This window comes from Trachinotus anak, unplaced genomic scaffold (genome assembly GCF_046630095.1).
Source record: "Trachinotus anak isolate AG129_WGS33_773 ecotype Australia unplaced genomic scaffold, CSIRO_AGI_Tana_v1 ptg000019l, whole genome shotgun sequence".
Classification (NCBI taxonomy): Eukaryota; Metazoa; Chordata; class Actinopteri; order Carangiformes; family Carangidae; genus Trachinotus; species Trachinotus anak.
The window spans coordinates 8,352,825-8,373,048 of record NW_027273870.1 but is presented as its reverse complement, the minus strand read 5'-3'; the positions used below and the strand labels follow the sequence as shown (position 1 = coordinate 8,373,048).

At 40.9% G+C, this 20,224-nt stretch overlaps 1 protein-coding gene across 1 annotated transcript; it reads left to right on the top strand.

The window, feature by feature from the left end:
* The first annotated feature begins 5,833 nt into the window (after window positions 1-5,833).
* On the top strand, window positions 5,834-19,314 carry chrnb5a (cholinergic receptor, nicotinic, beta 5a). Its single transcript, XM_071505250.1, has 8 exons — window positions 5,834-6,608; window positions 11,267-11,412; window positions 13,693-13,737; window positions 13,842-13,951; window positions 14,691-15,217; window positions 16,079-16,569; window positions 17,311-17,456; window positions 18,086-19,314. The coding sequence occupies exons 1-8, from the start codon at window positions 6,563-6,565 to the stop codon at window positions 18,099-18,101; spliced, it is 1,527 nt and encodes a 508-aa protein (XP_071361351.1). The 5' UTR covers window positions 5,834-6,562; the 3' UTR covers window positions 18,102-19,314.
* The last annotated feature ends 910 nt before the right edge of the window (window positions 19,315-20,224 follow it).

The following is a 20,224-nucleotide window of genomic DNA, read 5'->3' as shown; positions in this document are numbered from 1 at the left end:
TTAGCAATGACTTTCTACGCTAACTCTGAGATGGATTTAGCAGTTCAAGCCCCACAGGCCATCCAAACCCGAAGAGTCACTGCACAGCCCTGGATTTAAAGTCATATTAACTTTGTTTGGAAATATATAAATTGACATTATGAGGGCATTAAGGTGGGACTTGCATTATTACTTTACCTCAGGTATATGTTTATATAAAATAACTACATAGTGGAACCTGAATACTCCAGTGCAGGAAGACTGTACACAGTGCACAAAGAAAAAAGGAATGATGGGCTAATAGGAACCCAGCTGCTTATTTTAAACTCGTAATGAACCTGCATGACTCAGGAGGTATATAGGAAGCAATGGGATGCCGATGCACAAATGCACACATAAGTGTCTCAATATTTCTCTTCATTGTTCATTTATTTGTCTCAAAACCATGGTGTGGCTTCAAACTGTAGGGCTGCAATATGATTAGGACCCTCTGTTTTAGTTGTTATTATGTCATTACTGCCATCTAGTGGTGAACATAATACAGTATAGGCAATGGCCACATGATATCCATCCATTTCTTACACTATATTAGCTTTTTCAGGGTCAGCTTGGCTTCAGTGAGATTTAACATTATATTCATACAACAGGTAGAAGAGAAAATATAAACTGTTATTTTTTTTCCCATTTCTGTGGTGAAGTTTGGATACATTTCCAACTCAATGTACCATAGAAGTACAAGTTCACATTTGGATGAATTCTTGAGTGTGTGTGTACCAAACCTTTACACCAGCCACCACATACAGACCCGGACTGACAAGTTAAATTGAGTCATTGGCTGATGTTTGACTGAAATGATTTCGAAACAAGTGTTTGAGTGATTGTTTGAAACAGATCCAAGCTGCTCTCAAGATGGATAAGTGAGGTGGTAGGTGTTGTTTACGCTGAGAGTCATCTAATCCACCTAAACTGGGGGGAACACTTCCAGAGCACCAGGAAATGTGATCAGCTACACTGAGAAAACCGTGCCAGTAAAGAAAACAGATTAACCTGAAGGAATAATGAATGACTATAAATCTCATGTGATGCAAATTTAAATTTAGTTGCCTGCCCTTCATATGATCTGCAGGTTGATATAACATATTATATATACTGTAATATGATAAATATAGGTTGATCAACATATTGTGGTGCTTATAGAGAATTCCTGTCCTTTAATGTGTAAAAGTGTTAAGATATCAAAAGTGAGCTTTAGAGCATTTTTACAAAATTAATTATGCTCCCAAAAACATGCTCATGTGCTGCATAAAAAGCCACATCTGAATGCACATGCCGCCAATATATGTTAATGTGATGATGTAAGAGCGCAGGACGTGGACTGACTGCAGGGTGAGAGCTCTGGGGCTTTGATCACGGTGGCATACTGCACCTGTCACCCTCTGCATGTATGTGTGTGCTTGCTCTTTCATTTGCATTTCTTTGTCTGGACAGTACTCATATTGTCCTGCAATACCTGCTGCTATAGAATGAACTTTACATGGATTTATATGATATTGGCCTTTGAGTCTGACTATTTGTCATTTTTTAATTAATTCTATTTACCTAGGATGTGAAGAATAACAAATACAGAAAATCTGAGCTACATGATAAAACCAGAGGTTAGAAAGTAGAGGTTTGGTGGGACAGGGCTGATCCCTGCAGCTACTATAAAAAATAGATTAGCAAGTTTTGTGTCGACAAGATATGATACAGGGTCTAGTGAATTGATACCCTTGGGTCTGATAATTTTTTTGTGCCTGACCTCTATGAATACACTTATCAGGTATGTGGGTGAGAGTACTGGATTTCCGCAGGCTTCAGTCCTAGATGCCATCTGCTTCTTCTTCTATATACTGGTTAATTTTGCCCTATCCCAACAGCCCACATCTCCTGCCGTTACTATGCCAATGACACTCAGATCTATTTTTTTTCCTCCGGCCTCCAGCCCTCAAGCTGAGGTCTGCGTATTGTGCTGGATGTCAGCCAACTACCTCTGATGCACTCTCAAGAAGATGGAGTGACTCTTTACACTGGAGCAGTCTGCCCCGTATACACACCCTTTACATTGCTACTCATGAATCCAGAGTGACTTCTTTTCAGGATCTCCTTCTACTGGCTCCTTGTTACATGTCAGGCTTTGATGCATATCCCAGCTGTGTATCTGCTCTCTTGCTATATCGTAACCTAACACAGATCCCCCTCCATGATTGGTCTGTGCATCAGATCCCCCCTCAGCATCTGATCCTCTGATTGGGCGGCATATTTATCAGCATTCCCTTTGGCCCATTCCCTGCCCTCCACATGTTATTTAAAGCTAATACTCTGCTCCTTTTTGCCTAATTTAATGGGCACTCCACTGATTTTCCACATACAGGTTAGTTTCCTGGTCATGAGGTGTACAACGCACTGTGAGGAAGGACCTCTAATGATCTCATAGTGATGTCATCACAGTTTATCTCCGCTCGGAGATGACTAATTTAGGGGGGCTGTGTTTATCAGACTGTGAGGATCTAATGAAAACATGATATTGAATTGCATTGTGGGAAATCAGGGGGGGATCAGAGTTTTTGGAAGCTGACCCATACTAAGCACTTAAAGTAATGATATCTCTGTTGCTTTCATCTTGACCTTTTCTTTACTGCCATTATTATTTTCACTATTGTAAAGGAAAAACACTACAAGGGAACACTTGAAACACACACAAATGAAACACACATGGATATAAAAAACAATCCACCACGAATCTGTTGCCTCATGGATGTAGCTTAAGATGTAACTGAGAGATGCAATTCTGAACATGTCATCTTTGGCTTCTCACCTCTGGTTAATATTATTGTATTAAGATCAGCCATCAGAAAGACTGATCATTTATTAGACCTTTGTCAAACGTGAAGTATTTTTGGGACAATTTGCCCCAAATTTTATTCTATAAGAGCTCGTAGAGAGTTAAGGTGTGGGTATGACACAGAACACTATAATGGTCATATGATTATATGGTTAGTGTCTAAAATCTCTAGAACACCAGGATGCTGCAGAAGGATATTTCAAAATGCTTGTTTGATAGTTGTGTGTTATATCAATATATATTTCCTGCAGTACACCCATAGTCTTATTTGTTAGTATATCTGTTGTGTTTCTGTTTAGTGTAATTTTCAGGTATATGGATAAACATGTGCTCTGCAGGTTGTTGTTGCTTTTTTCTCCATCTTGCTACGTTTCTGTAGGATGCTTGGTTTGGACTGAGGGGGCGTGTATTTTTATTTATCTGGGCTTCTTCACTCCAAGTGAAAAATTAAAAACTCTGCATTAGAAAAAGCAAACAAATACAAGAATTCAATCTGCGACAAGGACTTCTACTGCAGTAGGTCTTTCCATTTTTCAGAGAAAATAATACACCTCCAACGGAGCTGTTCATTGGCTAACATTAGCACAAACACTCAGGTGGGACTGTGTGTGAGCATCTATGAATGGGACGAGAGGTTGTATTCTACAGGCTCAGCATTCTCTCCGGCGTGCACACTCAGCAGACCTTATCTGGATAAATAAAGATTAAAACCACACGAGTGTGGAGCTCTACCAGTGTGACCCCTCCTCTGTGTAATATGTCGATATATTGGTCCCACCATACACGGTACATTTTCCTGACTGTAAACATATAAATATGGCAGGTACGATCTTGGCACTTTTATTTAGCAGCCTGAACCTGCCTGTATGAGGCAGAGGCAGTGATGGAGCAGCAGAGTTACAGAGGGAGGGTGTTGTGAATTGCCTTAAGCTGTGGCACCCTTGTGCCAGTTAACTTGACTGCAGCAGACACACACTTCCATTATGGGAGATTGAAATCTCCACTGGGCCGTGTAAGAGAGTAATGTGTTAGTTATATGGCCTGGACTGTGAGGGATTTATGTGCATGCCAAACCCATCAGTAACGGCACACCAGTAAATCTCTCGTCAGTTTTTGTTTTGACATCATTATTGCTATTTTAGGAGGATTATCTTGTGGGGGTGTGGGGGTGTGTGGTATTCACACATTTTGCATCAAAAAGAATTAAATTGATAGGGAAAACTGTTATAGATTCAATTATTAGGTAATATTTGCAATATTGATAGTATATAATATGGTAATTTCCATTTCCATAAGGTTATTTGTTTTAAAACACTCAGAAACATAACTGTATTTTTATTGTATCTCAAAAGAGAAATATATATTAATGAACCCGTCCAGCTTCCATCCATGCTTATGACGGTTGGCTCCTGAAACTGCGATTGATTATTCATGAGGGACAAGCAGAAATGTCTAAAAGAGGTGCAGTCTGTTCATGTCTTTTCCTCTTCATTGCTTTCACACCCAAGATTTTTCTCTGTTTTCACTGTGACTTCTTCAGCAGAGTGGCCTGCGACATGACTCTCCTCTTACCGCGCTGGCGTATCATAGCCACATGCACCCAGTACAACTGTTAAAAATACTCTGCGTGAGCTCACGTCATGCACACAAATATAAAAGCAAGCCCACACATATATGCGCCAGAAATGAGTATTCTGTTTACGGCGTCTGAGCTTAGATAATGTGGGAGAGCGAGATGAGCCACAGACAGCAGCTCTTTCAGTATGTAGAGGATCGTGTTTGTTAAAGAAATCCCTCACAGGTCACATACTTGTTACAATGTCAAAAAATACCACTGGAATTTCCTGCGCTCACATTTTTGTGATTTTGAAGCCCCCTACCCTCAAAGCTGTGTCGTTATTTCAAGGTGAGGTTTGACCTTCACTGTGCAGAATGATGTATGTGCAGAAGTGGCTGATTTTTACATCCACCTGCTGAAGAGGGAAAGTTTCTATGTGATGACATTTTATCTCAGTTTTCAAGACATGCAGATATGAGCAGGAAGTCATGGTCCATCATACAACTTACACAAGTGTGATGTGGTAACTTGAACCTCTCAGCACACACACACTGAGAACAGATCTCTCAGGTAGGAGACAATTCTTTCCTACAACTTTTGAGATATAATAATATAAAAATATTTACATGTTCGTAGATGTAGATTTTTTTTAGAGAAAGAGCAGATGTCGATTTAAGAATTTCAAAGTAAAAAAAACATATCAAACAAATTATTTTTCACATTTTTTCCAGATGCAATCCACACAGAGGTCAAAGTTCAGAGTGTAGAGCAGAGCCTGTTAAGGGGGAATCAACCAGAACTGTTCATTTATTTATGTGGGTCCCCAGCGGCTGTCAGCTGCACAACAGGCAGGCTACTCTTCCTGGGCTCCATGGAAAGAATTACTACAACAATACATGTACTTAGCTTATAGAACAGGCAATGAAATAAAATGAAACAAGATACAGCACCAAATTATGATGTCATGAGCATACACACTATCAAATATCCATCACTAACCAGCCTACAGATACAATATAGAACGATATAAGCTTATATAAGAACGATATTACCTGTAGCCTGTTCCAGTGATCATGTTGTTGCCTACATAATGAGATGATGAATGATAATGAGCGAGTAAAAACAGATGAGCTCTGTTCTGTTTAAAACCATTTCTTACGGCCTCTCATGCGTTTTCTTCGCTGTATGGTTCAGGTTGAGTTCACTTAGTGCTGCGAGAAGTAGGCTACCGAAGCCCCGCTGGCAGAACAGAGGCCATCCACAGTGCGGACTGGCAGCTGAACATCAGTCCAAGCCCGTGACGCGGGTCCTTTCCACTCAAGGAGCTCAAGCCGCGCGCGCACACACACACACACACACACACACACACACCCCTCCCCTCCACAGCAACCCTCCTCTTCCTCCCGCTTCTCTCTGTGGCTTCTCCTCCGATCAGCGTGAGTTTCACGGGAAACAGCTCCTGTCTTCTTAGTGGACTTCAACTGGAAGTAAAAACACTGAGGAGCCGACGCGTCCTGGAGGTGCACCCCGGACTTTGAGCTGCGCCACTTTCTTTACGCACTAGAAGTTCATGAGCAGGGAGCGAACTTACCGCAGGTGAGCTCTGGTGCTTTCATTCTCAGAGGAAGAAGTTGAACGAGGTTCTTTTTTTTTCTTTTTTTTGGACGACTACAGCTTGCACTGATTTGAACAGTTGGATTTTCGTTTGGATTTTCGCCAGCGGTTTAAATGTCATCGCAGCTGGTTTGTGGCTGAAGCGGCGGCGCACCATGGGCAGCCCAGCTCTTGTAGTTGTACGCTATAAAATCAATGACCAATATGTTATTTTTGGTAAATAAACGTTTTTTTTTGTTTGTTTTTTTTTGTTTGTTTTTTTTTTCAAATAACCTCATTATCACATTAGCCAGAAGTTTCTTCGTGTATCTTTCGCGCTGCTGAAGATCCCAGCAACAGACGAACAGTCGGTGCAGGTGCGTGTGCGTCCAGCGGACAACAGAGGTGTGAGGTGAAGGCTTCTTCTACTGTGGCACGACGGAATCTAAACACTGATTTTTTTTTTTCTTCTCACACGAACCACTTCTTCTTCTTTCCTGGAGGACCATCTGAAAAAAAGTAGTGAGTTCGTCCAGGGAAGAAGAAAGGAGATGACTACCAACACTCTCCTCCTGCTCTCCATCCTCTCTCTCACAAGTACGTTGTTTAATATTATATATTATACTCTAAAGTATGAGTGTGTGTGTGTGTGTGTGTGTGTGTGTGTGCGCGCTCTAAATGAGTGTGAGGTGATGTGATGCAAAATGTATCCCACAGTTTGTTTGATACAAGTTTGTTCTCATATTATTTGTGAGCTTTAATCAGTTTCTGTGATTAAGATATTAAAGCGCCACCCCCCCACCCCCCACCCCCAACCCATACCCCCACCCTTACACACGGACACACTACCCCTCTGGTATTTAGTAGAGGCCTGCTACAGTCAGCATGCCCAGTGCAATGAGCTGCTAGAGGATTGAAGTCGCTCAGGTCATAGTGAATCCAGCAGAGTCCTGTAGATGATCATGCACGGCTCACATTAAAGGTGGCACTAGAGAATTTGATATCGACTTTTAGTCAAATCTTGACCTTTATTCCAAATCCCTCTTTGCTTGAAGCAGCCAGGATGAAGGAACCGGTCTTATGGGCTTTTAATCAGGATCTCACTAGGTATAGTTAATGCTCCTTGCAATGAAAGAACAGATGGGTGTGTATTGAAATGTTTCAGTTCTACAGTAATACTCTTCTAGGCTATATATTCTCTGGTAATCAGAAAAATATGAAAGAAAGTTTGAACCAATCATGGAGTAATCCTGAACATTTCTATGTTATTATTTTTATTGACATTGGTGCCTTCAGTGACAGCGTTTTATGTTTGGTATTTATGCTTTTTGAGCTATCTCACCTATATGTATTGTGTGAAATCTGATTCACACTGATGACAGTGTTTGATCAGAAGTCTGAGTCTAAAAAAAGGAAACAAACTCAAAGGACCACCGAGTTTCCCAAGAAGAGGAGATCTGGTATCAGTTGTTGTTTGAGTTTTTGAATCAGAAGCAGACACAACACTCCTCACAACAACTTTTACCCCAGAGACGGGGTTTTAAAAAGCATGTGTGATGTTCATGGTCTTAAAATACTTGTAAGTAAAAGCAGATGGGCTCTTTGAATAATTTACAGAAGGCAATTTTGTCTACCAAAAAGAAAGAACCGTCTCTTTTAGGCAGAACACTTGAACATCTCCACCTCAAAAGTGTCCTTTTATTAACCTGACCCTGTGCTTCATGGATTGTTGAGTTTTCCATCCTTTACCCATGAAATTAAGCTTACAGGCTTGGCTTTAGCTTCAGCTTGTTGGTCTTTAAAAAACAAAAATTAACAAGGCGAAAAACTAAATCAGAGCCATCGTTGTTCATATTCGCTCAACAAAAACAGCTGGACTCTGACAGAGATCAGGTACGACAAGCAACATAGTCAAACATCATTCTGCAGCATCCATGAAGGCAAAGATACCCTCAACTCCAGAGCTAAATTATTTAAATGATGTAATACACTGAGAGGGCACATAGCGCTTCTGTGTGTCTTCCACCATGTTGTTGTTAGTGTTTGTGTTTCCCTGAAGGCCTGAAGGTTTGACCAGGCTTTGCACTATGCTATGATGTTGGGCACCACTTCTCAGTGACAGCTTCATCATTTTCACTAAAAATGTTGTAAAACATAGACATTAAAACCACAAATGAGTACAGCATCAGTGTGTGATTTATAGACACAGTACGACTGAAATACTAACTGAAAACTACACTGTGCTATGATGGAGGAAGGAGTCCACATCGGGTGGCTTTATGTAAAAGCCTTCACATCCTGGACTTGCTATAACCTAATAAGGGAGCTTTCTCTCACATTCCCAGTGCTTTGTCCCGACTGTAGTCTGGAGACTGTCAGGAACTACTGGAAACTATGTCTCAGCCAAGAAATAGTTAGAGAAAAAAAAAAAAAAAACCCACGCCACCTGATTGAAATACTGAATTGTCATTTTCACACTTTGGTTTTTGTACAAATCTTGAATGAAATAGAACATGTTACTTTGTGGGCTTCAGATGTGCCGGTAGGTGGATTTTGATACCTTCGGACAGAGCCAGGCTAGCTGTCTCCCCTCAAATTCTAGTCTTTATGCTAAGCTAAGATAACCACGAAGAGTGATATCAGTCTTATCATTTAACTATCAACAATAAAGCAAAGTGTATTTCCAAAGTTTTGCACTATTCCTTTAACATCCTATTTTCCATAGACTGTTTGTAAAGAGGGCCTTATGATGTCACTCATACCCAATACTGTTTCTGAAGAGCAGTATAGGGTGCTGCTGGAGTCGGTCCTAAAACATAGAATAAGTTAGCACTTTAGCACTTCAGGTTCCTTGGTCCTGAAGTTGATGAGTTTTTTGAATTGGTATGTGGTTCAATGACTGAAAAAAGGTTTGTTCTTAACACAAGCTCAAGGTATTTTCAAGTTTTATCTGTGACATAAAATACACCAATAAATAGCCTACCTCAGTTGTGACTTTTTTAAGCTTTTACATAAAGCCCAGTTACTAACAAGTGGCTTAATCAGACTACAGAGCTTGTCAGGACCGTTAAATGTAATCATGCTGGACTCGGAAACCAATCTACTAACCAGTCCGCTTTGATAGCCTCATGGTGTTTATACTCATGCTCTTGCAAACTATAACTTTGTACTATACTATACTATACTATACCTTGTAGAAGAGGTAAACACACTAACTCAAACTACAGGTTGGAAGTTTAGTAGTGCTGATGCTTAAGCCATGTGACTGTGGTTTACTTTGTTTAAAGCATAGTAAGATGGTCTCATGGTCTCAATCGCTAGTTTCAAATCTTCTTCAATACAACATGATATTCATTTTTAAAATTATAGACCCATTGAATTTAAAATAGATGATAAAATAGGGTATGCATTGGGGCGTGGCTAACGTATGATTGACACATTTTGGCTTGTCAATCTAGAGCAGTCCCTTTTAACTATTAACCATCAAAAGTACTTTAACACTTCGTAATAAAGTTTAGCTCGACTTATGGAAAATGACTTCGGATTCAGCAGCGCTGCGTAGCCGAAAGATTGATGCCGTTGTCAGGTCGACAGTTTAGATGGGCGGGCATAGTGACCTCGGCTCTCAGGTCAGCCCCACCCCTCGCTCCTACTCAGCCCCACCCTCTTCTCCGAATATGGTTTCTTCTGGTTTCAAAAAATCAAGATGGTGGCGGCCAAATTGCAAACTCGAGGCTTCAAAACGGCAATTCGCAAACCAATGGGTGACGTCACGGTGGGTTGCCACTTGGTTTAAGGCCTAACATTAGCTGGTGATTGTATTTAGGCTTTAAAAATCCCAAAAGTGGTGTTCATTTGTGAAGATTATCATGCTGAACAAAACGTTTAAGTATCTTGTTTTCTGCAGTAATCCAAAAGCCAATGTAAAAATCCCATAGGCTTATTGTCAAGGGAACCAGGGTTATGCTACATAACTTCCAAACTGGCCCACAAAAATGTGTCATCCTAGCAGTACTCTCAGCAAGCTCAGAGGTGACTGCTCCGCCATCACCATCTTGGCAGTGCCTGAGTCTGTCTAATTCCTGGCTAATGCAAAAATGGGTGAAGAGGTGAGACGTGTGATATTTGCATGAAAAATCCACGAAAAGGCACAAACATGTCTGAGAGGTCAAATTCAGTGACTCAAATTAGCTGAGGTGATGCTAGCTAGACAGCTAGCAACTGGATAAAGTTGTAGTTATTAATCTTACATTTATAGCTATATACTATGTTCATAAAACAGACCATGATGATACACTGGGGCCACTTCAGATGAAAGTTAAATGTGATTAAGTTTCTAACTATCAGGTTAACCTTTAATTAACCAACATCCTTCTCTTACACAAATAGATTCTTCAGGTTCTTACTTAATGACAAATCATGTATCCTCAGTCAGCGTCATTCAAATAATCTGCCAGATGGAGACTTTTCATTTAGTTCTAATAATGAGTCGTCGCTCTCTCCCTTTTCAAACAGCTGAAAACATCAGCGTCAACTGTGACATGAAAACTGAAAGCAGCGGGGTGCTGCTGACAAGAGAACATCCATGCTCACTCAGCCTTCCCCGCATGTAATCTTACAAAAACAGACAATTCATGTGGCACAGAGGGGGTGAAGCAGTCCAGATATTAAACGCTCTCTGCACTGTTGTCAGTTTGTTTGACAATGTAGACATAATGGCTGCGGAAGCCAAGAGAGCCGGTCAAAAGCATTTTGCCTCTGACTTATTCATACCATCACTTTTACATAACCAATAATTTAGGGCTGAGGAAACACAAAGCTTCAGGGATCCTCTCACAGGGATGGATGCATGACTGGATTTTTGTTTGTTCTTTTGCTCTAAAACCCTGCAGTAAAGCGTGAGACTGCAAGACACACACACACACACACACACACACCCTTTGGTAAATTTACTTCATTTACAGCCAACTTGTTTATTGTTCATTACTCATGATGACACTGGACTGAAAACATACTGTGACAGAGACTGCAAACTGCAACACACTGCACGGGATGTGGTGACATTTCTGTATTCCGAGTTGCACTGAAAGGGAAACACACTACCCCTTCAACCAGAGTTTGTAGTTTGCCATCAATTCCCTTTTGACGTTTATGTTTGGGTGACTGGTCTGTTCTTTTTGAACACAGCAGTAAATTTAAGCATACATGCATCCAAGAGTTTATGCAAGGTTTTCATACTTGTGTTTTTCCCGCAGGCAGCAGGGCAGAGAATGCAGAGGAGCGGCTGGTGAACTACCTGTTGGGTCCAGAGCGCTACAATAAACTGATCAGACCAGCTGTCAATAAAAGTCAGCAGGTCACCATCTCCATCCAGGTGTCTCTGTCTCAGCTTATCAGTGTAGTAAGTATATTTAAATACACACACACACAAATACAGATCACTATGTATAAAAAGGCTTAGGGCCTAGACACCAACACTCATGGTTAATACATGATAGATCTACCATTTAATGACAATTTAATGTGATGATTACAGACAATTAGGTTGGTTTGTTCGTAGATATAAGAGTTGTACATGAGCTGGATCCAGTTTTAATATCTCTCTGCAGCAGGACCACAGTGCACAAATGATGTATATGCAAAATCTCTACCCACTTGGAGTTCACCTCGGGACCTTTTTTGTTTTGTTTTGTTTTGTCACCTGGACCCGACAACTTGGATTCACATCTTTTAAAGCCTCTGGCGAGTCTTGTTCAGTCTACTTTTTTAGTCTTTTAGTATACTGAGTCGTCCTCTACATGCAGATCGCCAATTTCACACTTTGCAGAGACAGTATCACTGATATAATAGGGTTAGGTTACGGCAGCTTATGCTCGCATCAATTTTATTAGTTCATGAAGGTTGGTTACATCATATAAATCCAAGCATTGCTCCATCCAACAGGCCTTTCTCACAGCAGACATTCTGACATTTTGACTGCAGGAAAAGCACAGTTGTTACTAACATTTACATAACTTATGATTATAGCACTGATTATATTTAATCAGTGCTGTCCTCTGTCTCCTAGCCGCTTGCTCTATCAGGAAACTCCACCAACTTGTTTAGAAAAAGCTGTGACAAAGGGGTCTAATTGCTTTACTTAAACTTTTATAATTGCTGTGTTGTACCCGCTTCACTACAGCGACTTGGCCTGGTCTCCCTTAAAAAACATCAGCTACCTAAATATTTTAAATGCACTGAATAAATATTACATTATCATGTGTTATAATAAAAGCTTTAAAGCAATGCATCATCGCCAGAGTACAAAGACATGCAGGTTAGAGGGACTGGTGACTTTCAATTGCCTGTAGGTAAGAATGAGTCGGAATCTGTTTGCCTGTCTCTTTGAGTTATCCCTGTGATAGACAGGTGACCTGTCCAGGCTGTGCACTACCCCTGCAGTCTGTCTCTTTATGGGATAGACTGCAGCTACCCTCAGTCTCAGGACAGGTCATTTAGAAAATGGACAGAAAGATAATTTTTGGACCATTGTTTGTTTGTCTTTTTTTAAGTAATCCATCTGTGGATTATCCATGTTTTTGGAATACTGACTGCAGTCTGTTATTCAGTGTGTGCCATGAACTCTGTGAATTAACACGCTTTAATTCACTACAGCAAAGGCTTTCCAAAGCTGTGGCACACAGGTGTGCCAACAAACCAGATGTAAACAAGCTGTAGAAGCATCAGAGGAATTTGAAACATCTATCTCACTGTAGTCACTAAATCTTCAGCTCATTAAGTGGGCTTCTAAACATGATCCTTTCTGTTACTCATCCAAACTCTGGCTTTCCAGCATCACGCATTCTCTATATTTAACAGTTAGAAACAGAAACAGGAGACACTATGGTTTAACATAGGGTATTCAGGGTATTTACCAGACAGAGGTGGGAGTCAGTCACACATGTGCAAGTCACAAGCAAGTCCCAAGTTACTGTGGTGAGAAATCCCTGCGGTAAGTCAAGCGAAACAAGTTATTGCTCAGATCGAGCAAGTCACAAGTCGAGTCATACGATATTCTGATCAACCCCAGGTTCCACACACAAGTCACTTAAATGACAGTGGCCATGAAAGGTTTAGGTTTATTTCTAATATTAACGAAACCTCTAGCAGCCTGCTTACATCTTATACATTGTTCTGATATTTGACATTTTGTGGCAATATAAAGTCTGAATCTGTGACTGCAGTCACCCACTGCTATAATTAAAATTTTAGTCTTATCATTATTATTGTCTTTGCTAAATAAAAAAAAAATCCTGGATCCACTTCTTTAACTGGACCTGCACTAAAATGTTATGGGTTCACTGCACACAAGTCAAGACTTGAGTAAAGTCATGTGACTTAAGTCCCCCTCCTCTTGTATTAACTAACCATCAACAGTTAGCTTAATGTTAGCTGGATGGCTAGCCTACTAAGGAGACATGACATGTCGTGTTGGAAGGTATGTAATTTCACCCAAAACTGTTTGTGATATAGTGTTCAACCCCTAAAGGCCTGCTTTGATATTTCAGTTTGACCTTTAGTAAGTATCGCTAAAACCACCACTACTACACAACATTATAATAGTACAACATTTTATATTATTTAGTAAAATATTATTGGAATATGCACAATGTCTGATAAGCTGACTGATGTTTTCTTGCAGAATGAGAGAGAGCAAATAATGACGACCAACTTATGGCTGTTTCAGGTACAGTACAATCTCTGTCACTTCTGAGTGTACTGCAGTGTACAGTTTGTATGGTATGTGGACATGTTTGTCAGTAATGGGGTTTTTGAACACTCTCTCCACAGGAATGGAATGACTACAGGCTGAGATGGGATCCAGACAAGTATGAAGGCATCAAGAAACTACGAATACCATCCAAACACATCTGGCTTCCTGATATTGTGCTCTACAACAAGTAAGTACATGTATGTCGTCCCACAAAGAGAAGACCATTTTGTCAGTATTTGATTTGGGCAATGTGGTTCTAATATGCTGTTTTATAGTCAGTGTAATGTAAAAATACAATACATTAACAGCCTGTGTGCATGTGACCTTGTATTAATGGATTACAGTATGCTATTAATGGAGTTTCGGTATATCATTCTACAGCATTAAGAGGTTTTCCCAAATTACCATCCAGGCTTTACAAGGAGAAAATCTATGGCTGAAATAAGCCTGTTTTTCTATGGGGGAGAAATGTTCTGCATTCTCTTCCTTTAATTTTTCCAAACATGTCTTTGCTGAGGTGCAGGGGATTAGTGAATAATCTGTTTATTATCACTTCAGCCAATCATGAGGGAGCACTTAGGTTTGTCTGAATATTAATCACTGCAATAAAAGGGAAAAATGTGTTCAGAGCTCAGATATATCTTATTTAAAGGAATAGTTTGACATTTTGGGAAATATGCTCATTCACGTTCTTGCTGAGAGTTAGATGAGAAGATTGATGTCACTCTCATGTCTGTCTGTTTAATATGTAGCTAGAGCCAGGAGATTGTTAGCTTAGCTTAGTTTAGCACAAAGACTGGAAGCAGAGGGAAACAGCTGGTCTGGCTCTGTCTGAAGGTGACAGACTCTGCCTACCAACAGTTGACTGATTAACTCATTGACTCAATACTCTCTTTAATCTAACATTAACTCCAAACCTGTGACAGTGCCGATGGTGTCTACGAGGTTTCCTTCTATTGCAACGCTGTAGTCTCCAACACGGGGGACATTTTTTGGCTCCCCCCGGCAATCTACAAGTCAGCCTGCGCCATTGAGGTGCAGAACTTCCCCTTCGACCAGCAGAACTGCACTCTCAAGTTCCGCTCCTGGACCTACGACCACACAGAGGTGGACCTGATCCTCACCAGCGACTTTGCCAGTCGCGATGACTTCACGCCCAGTGGAGAGTGGGACATCGTGTCGCTCCCAGCACGCAAAAATGAGGACCCCAATGACATCACCTACCTGGATATCACCTACGATTTTGTGATCAAGAGGAAGCCGCTTTTTTATACCATCAACCTGATCATCCCGTGTGTGCTGATCACATCACTGGCCATCCTGGTTTTCTACCTGCCATCAGACTGTGGTGAGAAGATGACGCTGTGTATCTCGGTGTTGCTCGCCCTCACTGTGTTCCTGCTACTGATATCAAAGATCGTGCCACCCACCTCTCTGGCGGTGCCACTCATCGGTCAGTCATGTTTATGTTTGTCTGTGTGCACCTGTGTGTAGTGTGGAGAAAATCAGAGATGTGAAACATTTGGAATGACCTACAGTTTATTCCTGCAATTTTAGAAATTAAATTTATAGGAAAACTTGAAACTGAAACAGAAAGTATGTTGAGGTTAAGGTAAGTAAAAGCTAAGGTTGAGCTAAGTAAAACGTTACGTGAACACAGTGTCACTCAACAAATAACACACAAATAACCTTATGACTGGTTGAGACCAATGGCTGCCCAACCTGAGTCCAGTTCTGCTTGAAGTTTCTGCTTATTATAAGGATGTTTTTCCTTGCCAATATCGCCAAGTGCCTTGAATTTTGATTTGATGCTATAGATATAAAAATTGACTTTGCTTTATCAAAGAAACTTTTCAAGGATAAATTCAATCAACACTCCAAAAAACAAAAAACAAAACCTAATAAATAGCTGGACAGTGTATAGTCAATGTGCTAAGTTGAACAACAGGCAATGGGAAAACTCCAACTCATTCACATGGCATTCATCTGACAAGTGGTGGAAATATGATCACTCAGTCACAGACATTCACGATTATAGGGCTAGCCCTGCTGTTTTGGCCCAGCCAAAAACTTCAAGGGGCATAATCCCTACATGCCTAGATAGGCTTTTAATCTGAAACGTGCAGGAAGTGCTGAGCACTATTGTCAGAAAATTAAGAGCTATCAATAAAGAAATTATTGTAATAGCTTAGTAAATGAAAACAGTATGTCTTTTAATATTGGAACCTCAGAGAAAAACAAACGACTGCAAACTGAAATATACAAAAGAAATATTTGCTCGTCTTTTCTTTCTCTATCTGTAACTCCCCCTTAGGTAAATACCTGATGTTCACCATGGTGCTGGTCACTTTCTCCATTGTAAGCACCGTCTGCGTCCTCAACGTGCACCACCGCTCCCCGTCAACCCACCACATGCCCGAGTGGGTCAAACGTCTCTTCCTAGTCCGACTGCCCACCTTCCTCCTCATGAGGCGTCCAGGTTCTTCCAACATCCGCGATAAACTCCGCCGGAAGTATGGCAACCGGAGTACCATGGGGAAAAACAACTCCCAGAGCTGCACAGACAAGAAGCAGTACTCCAACATCAGGCTCGGTGGTATCCGAACAGACACCGACTCTTTCTACGTGAATGAGGACTTGGCCCATAAGTTTTGCTGGAAGGTGGGTGACATTCCAGATGGGGGCGGTGGGTTTTCAGACTTCCGGAGGCCTTTGGCTGCTCAGTGGGATGCAGACATGGAGGAAGCAGTGGACGGAGTGAGATACATCGCTGAACACATGAAGACAGAAGACGATGATGAAGGGGTGAGAGGATAAAGACCAGTAAAAAAAATGTATATATCTGTGATGAGCAGGAACAGATAGTGTCAAAGAATCAAAAAATAGGAACAAAGGAATATGTTATGAATGGAATGAGGGAAGATAAGACATACAAAAGCAGATTATGGAGATGGATGATGACAAAGATGCAACAGGGATGAATGAGAAGATTAGAAGAAATGAAGAGGTTATCAGGGCAAGATGAGACACAGAACATGCCACATCCTAAACCGTTTGGTATTTGCTTTTGTTCCCCTGTGGCATTATTCCAACCTGTAAATCATCTCCCTTTTCCTGAAAACATCAGATATCCTCAGAAAACCCTGCACACCCTTACACACATACAAACACAAGCTGACTGAACACAGCACTAACCCTAACCCCAGATATGTGGCCCTGAGCTTCTAAACTTCCGCAAAACTCCCCCACTTAATAAATATTACAAACAAGGTTTGCAGCTGCAATTGCTCATGGCAGGTTTTTCATGGAGCCGCCTCTCTTCCTCTCAGTATCAACCGGCTGCAGTGCAGTTAAAAATATAACCTGATACACAAACGGTGTCTTAGAAGCTTAAGCGCCACAGCAGCAGTAAATAAAACACTTCTTGTCACATACAAAGCTTTAGAAAGAGGTAAAATGTGGTGTCTCCCTGAACTTCTGCTTCCACACACACATATTTTTATCGTCTTAACAACCTAATAGTTAAACTTGTTGGTTTGGCTCCAGATCATAGAGGACTGGAAGTATGTCGCCATGGTGATAGACCGTCTATTCCTGTGGATCTTCATCCTGGTGTGTGTGGTGGGAACACTGGGGCTCTTCATGCAGCCGCTGTTCCAGAGCTATAACACACCTACTGCTGATGACACTGAGTGAGTAACACACTAAAGCACACAGTTACACACATCACAACACACCTAATAGTTTGACAAAGACTCTTACTTAAATGTCCAAGACTTAGATAATGCTTGACTGTTGAACACGTGGCAAATGAATCGACCTTATGCACACTTAACAACATTTTGTATGGCAACAACCAAAAGGAGTTTGTATCTGAAAGGTTTCACCAGTAGAAATGCATAGTTGTTTTTTGTCTGTTGTTCTCTCGGTTGCCTCCCAAGAGTAACAAAGTCATGGTCTTTGTTTAGCCAGGGCCAGTATAGAGAACTGGTGCTGATTAAAGCGGCTCCAAATCTGTAGGAACTATGAGTTTGACATTTTTGCCAAACTGTAGCAAGCACCGGCAGCCTGCACCTCTTCATTTAATTAGTTCAGTTCACAGTCACTAACATTGCTGCCTAAGGCCACATGAAGCTGCAGTTGCTTCACAGTTAAAATCTTACAATGGTTGTCAATTCTGTTCATTTCCAGACATTTCTCTTCATTTCAAACAAACTCCTGGGTATGAAAATAGCCACTAATGTATTCATATTAAAATGTCAGAGTATAGACACAGTATATCTTCATTTATAGCTACCACATTGTGTCTTTCTTTCCATAGGTATGGAGATTTCTAGGATTTCTGTGGTGGGTAAAAGGAAACAGTTGAAAAAGCATCTCTCATAGGAACTTACACCAGGTCTGGCTCTAATCTGACTCTGCTGGTCGGACACAACCAGCCTAATCAAAGCAGCCAGCTGCACTAGTTGCGTTTGCAGCGGTGGACTTAAAGCAAAAGCATACCAGACACCCTTTTTTTTTTTGGACTGCATGGCTTTTATTTTTGCCAACCCATGCATCCATCGAAGTTCAACAATCATCACATGCACAACAACCATCAAGATGACATTATCATCAAACAAAGATAAGGCCTGTGCACAGTTTCTGACACATCATACAAGTTTTCCCCGGTGTTTAACTCTCACTGTGTACAGAACAAACCACAAACCACAGAAGTGGTGAGAACTGCTGATAATCTCTTATCCTTTAAGGGCATGAGGCCTGCTCTCCTCTGCAGTATAGTTGATGTGAAAAATAAGACTTTCAACCAGTTGTTCATGTTGGTACAGGACAATGGACCATGTTTTCTCTTTCTCTACACTTCCCAGACCAAGCTCTATTATAACAAAGTGAGGATTCTTTGTCCTACCCACCTTTTCTCTTCATAAAAATATTAATGCACCATCTCTCTCATCTCATCTCTTTTTCTTGTTCTGCTTCAGAGCTTTGTGCCTCATCTCCACCATCCATCTCCCAAGCAGCGTGTTCTAACCGTTAATGCATTGTCTCATTTTGAAAAATGTGTATTCTTCTCTTGCCTTCTCTTTTGGTCTCTCTCTCTCTCTCTCTCTCTCACTTGCCTGGTTATTCTTTTATTTTCTCTCAAGACTGCTTAAAGAAACTTGTGCTAAAATGAAAAATAAGAAAATGGACGTAAAGGTTGGGAGAGGTCTTGAAAAGATGAATGAAATGCAAAACAATGGTGACAAACTGATTCCTTAGAAGTACATACATGTATGCAGTATATACATATGCACAGACACGTTTCTTTTTATTTTCCATCACTATTTGAAAGGCAAATTCTGCCTCCATGTACAGCTTACCTCTCTGACAGCTTTTGGCCCTCACTTTTACAGCTGCCTTAAACTGTTGTTGAATTTCCTGACAGATGATCAAGTGAGACTGAACTGTAAAAGTGAACTGTAGCAGCACCAGGCTACATATTATTCATGAAATTCACACTGACTGTACTCTAATACAATATGTTGAATAAAAAGCTGTGGATTTTAAGTTTCCCCCATTCATTTGTTCACAGGCCCTTTTCACAGCAGACATGTCACAGCAAGGGAAGCACAGGTTTAAATAATAAAATAAGAATGATTTAACTGTTTTGGTTTCAGGGTCCTGGTGTTGTGCATGTTGGCTGGGACATGGGCTTCCTTTTTTTAATTCTTTACACAATTATTTTTGGCACTTTTTGTGTGAACAACTGATTACAATATTATGAATGCCTTCCAGGAGAGACTGACTGAAAATGGACGCTGTTATTGCCATATTTAAACTATACTCGGCCCTCAGACCCTCAGTATGAACTATTTCTTTTCTAACATAACCCAGTGAGTCCACACAGTTTAAATCCTTTGTGCACAAATTTCATTCACACTTTCTCAAAACACATGTACCGCCACAAGTCTTTGCCAAGTTCACATGTGCACAAACCTTGTTTGAGCATCATTTTACAGGCTCAGACCCTGTCTTCACATCATACCTGAGGGGGTTTGTACAGGATGTGATTCAGCTGTGTGTCCAGACTCACTCTGAGCTGAGCACTGACAGCAGGAGTTCTGAGGGGAAATACAGTCGAAGTGCTCTCACAGTCGGAGAGAGGAGGGAGGAACTATTACTGGAAGAGAAAGCGGTTGATGGCTTTAGTGGATGGGATAACTGGCACTGTGCAAACACTGAGGCTGAGTCCTGACAGCGTGGGATAAAAGAAGGTGTTCAGCGTGTGGAACAGGGCAGACAGAGTCAGTAGAAAGTGATATAAGTATCTTTATACTTTTCAAACATAATGACACTAATGTGTCGTCTGTGGCGTGTGTTTTATGTAGATGACCTGAAATACATTTTGAACATTGATCAAACAGCTCGGAGGAAATTTGTGTTGTGTGTGTGAATGGTCTTGTAAATGTGTGTAAAG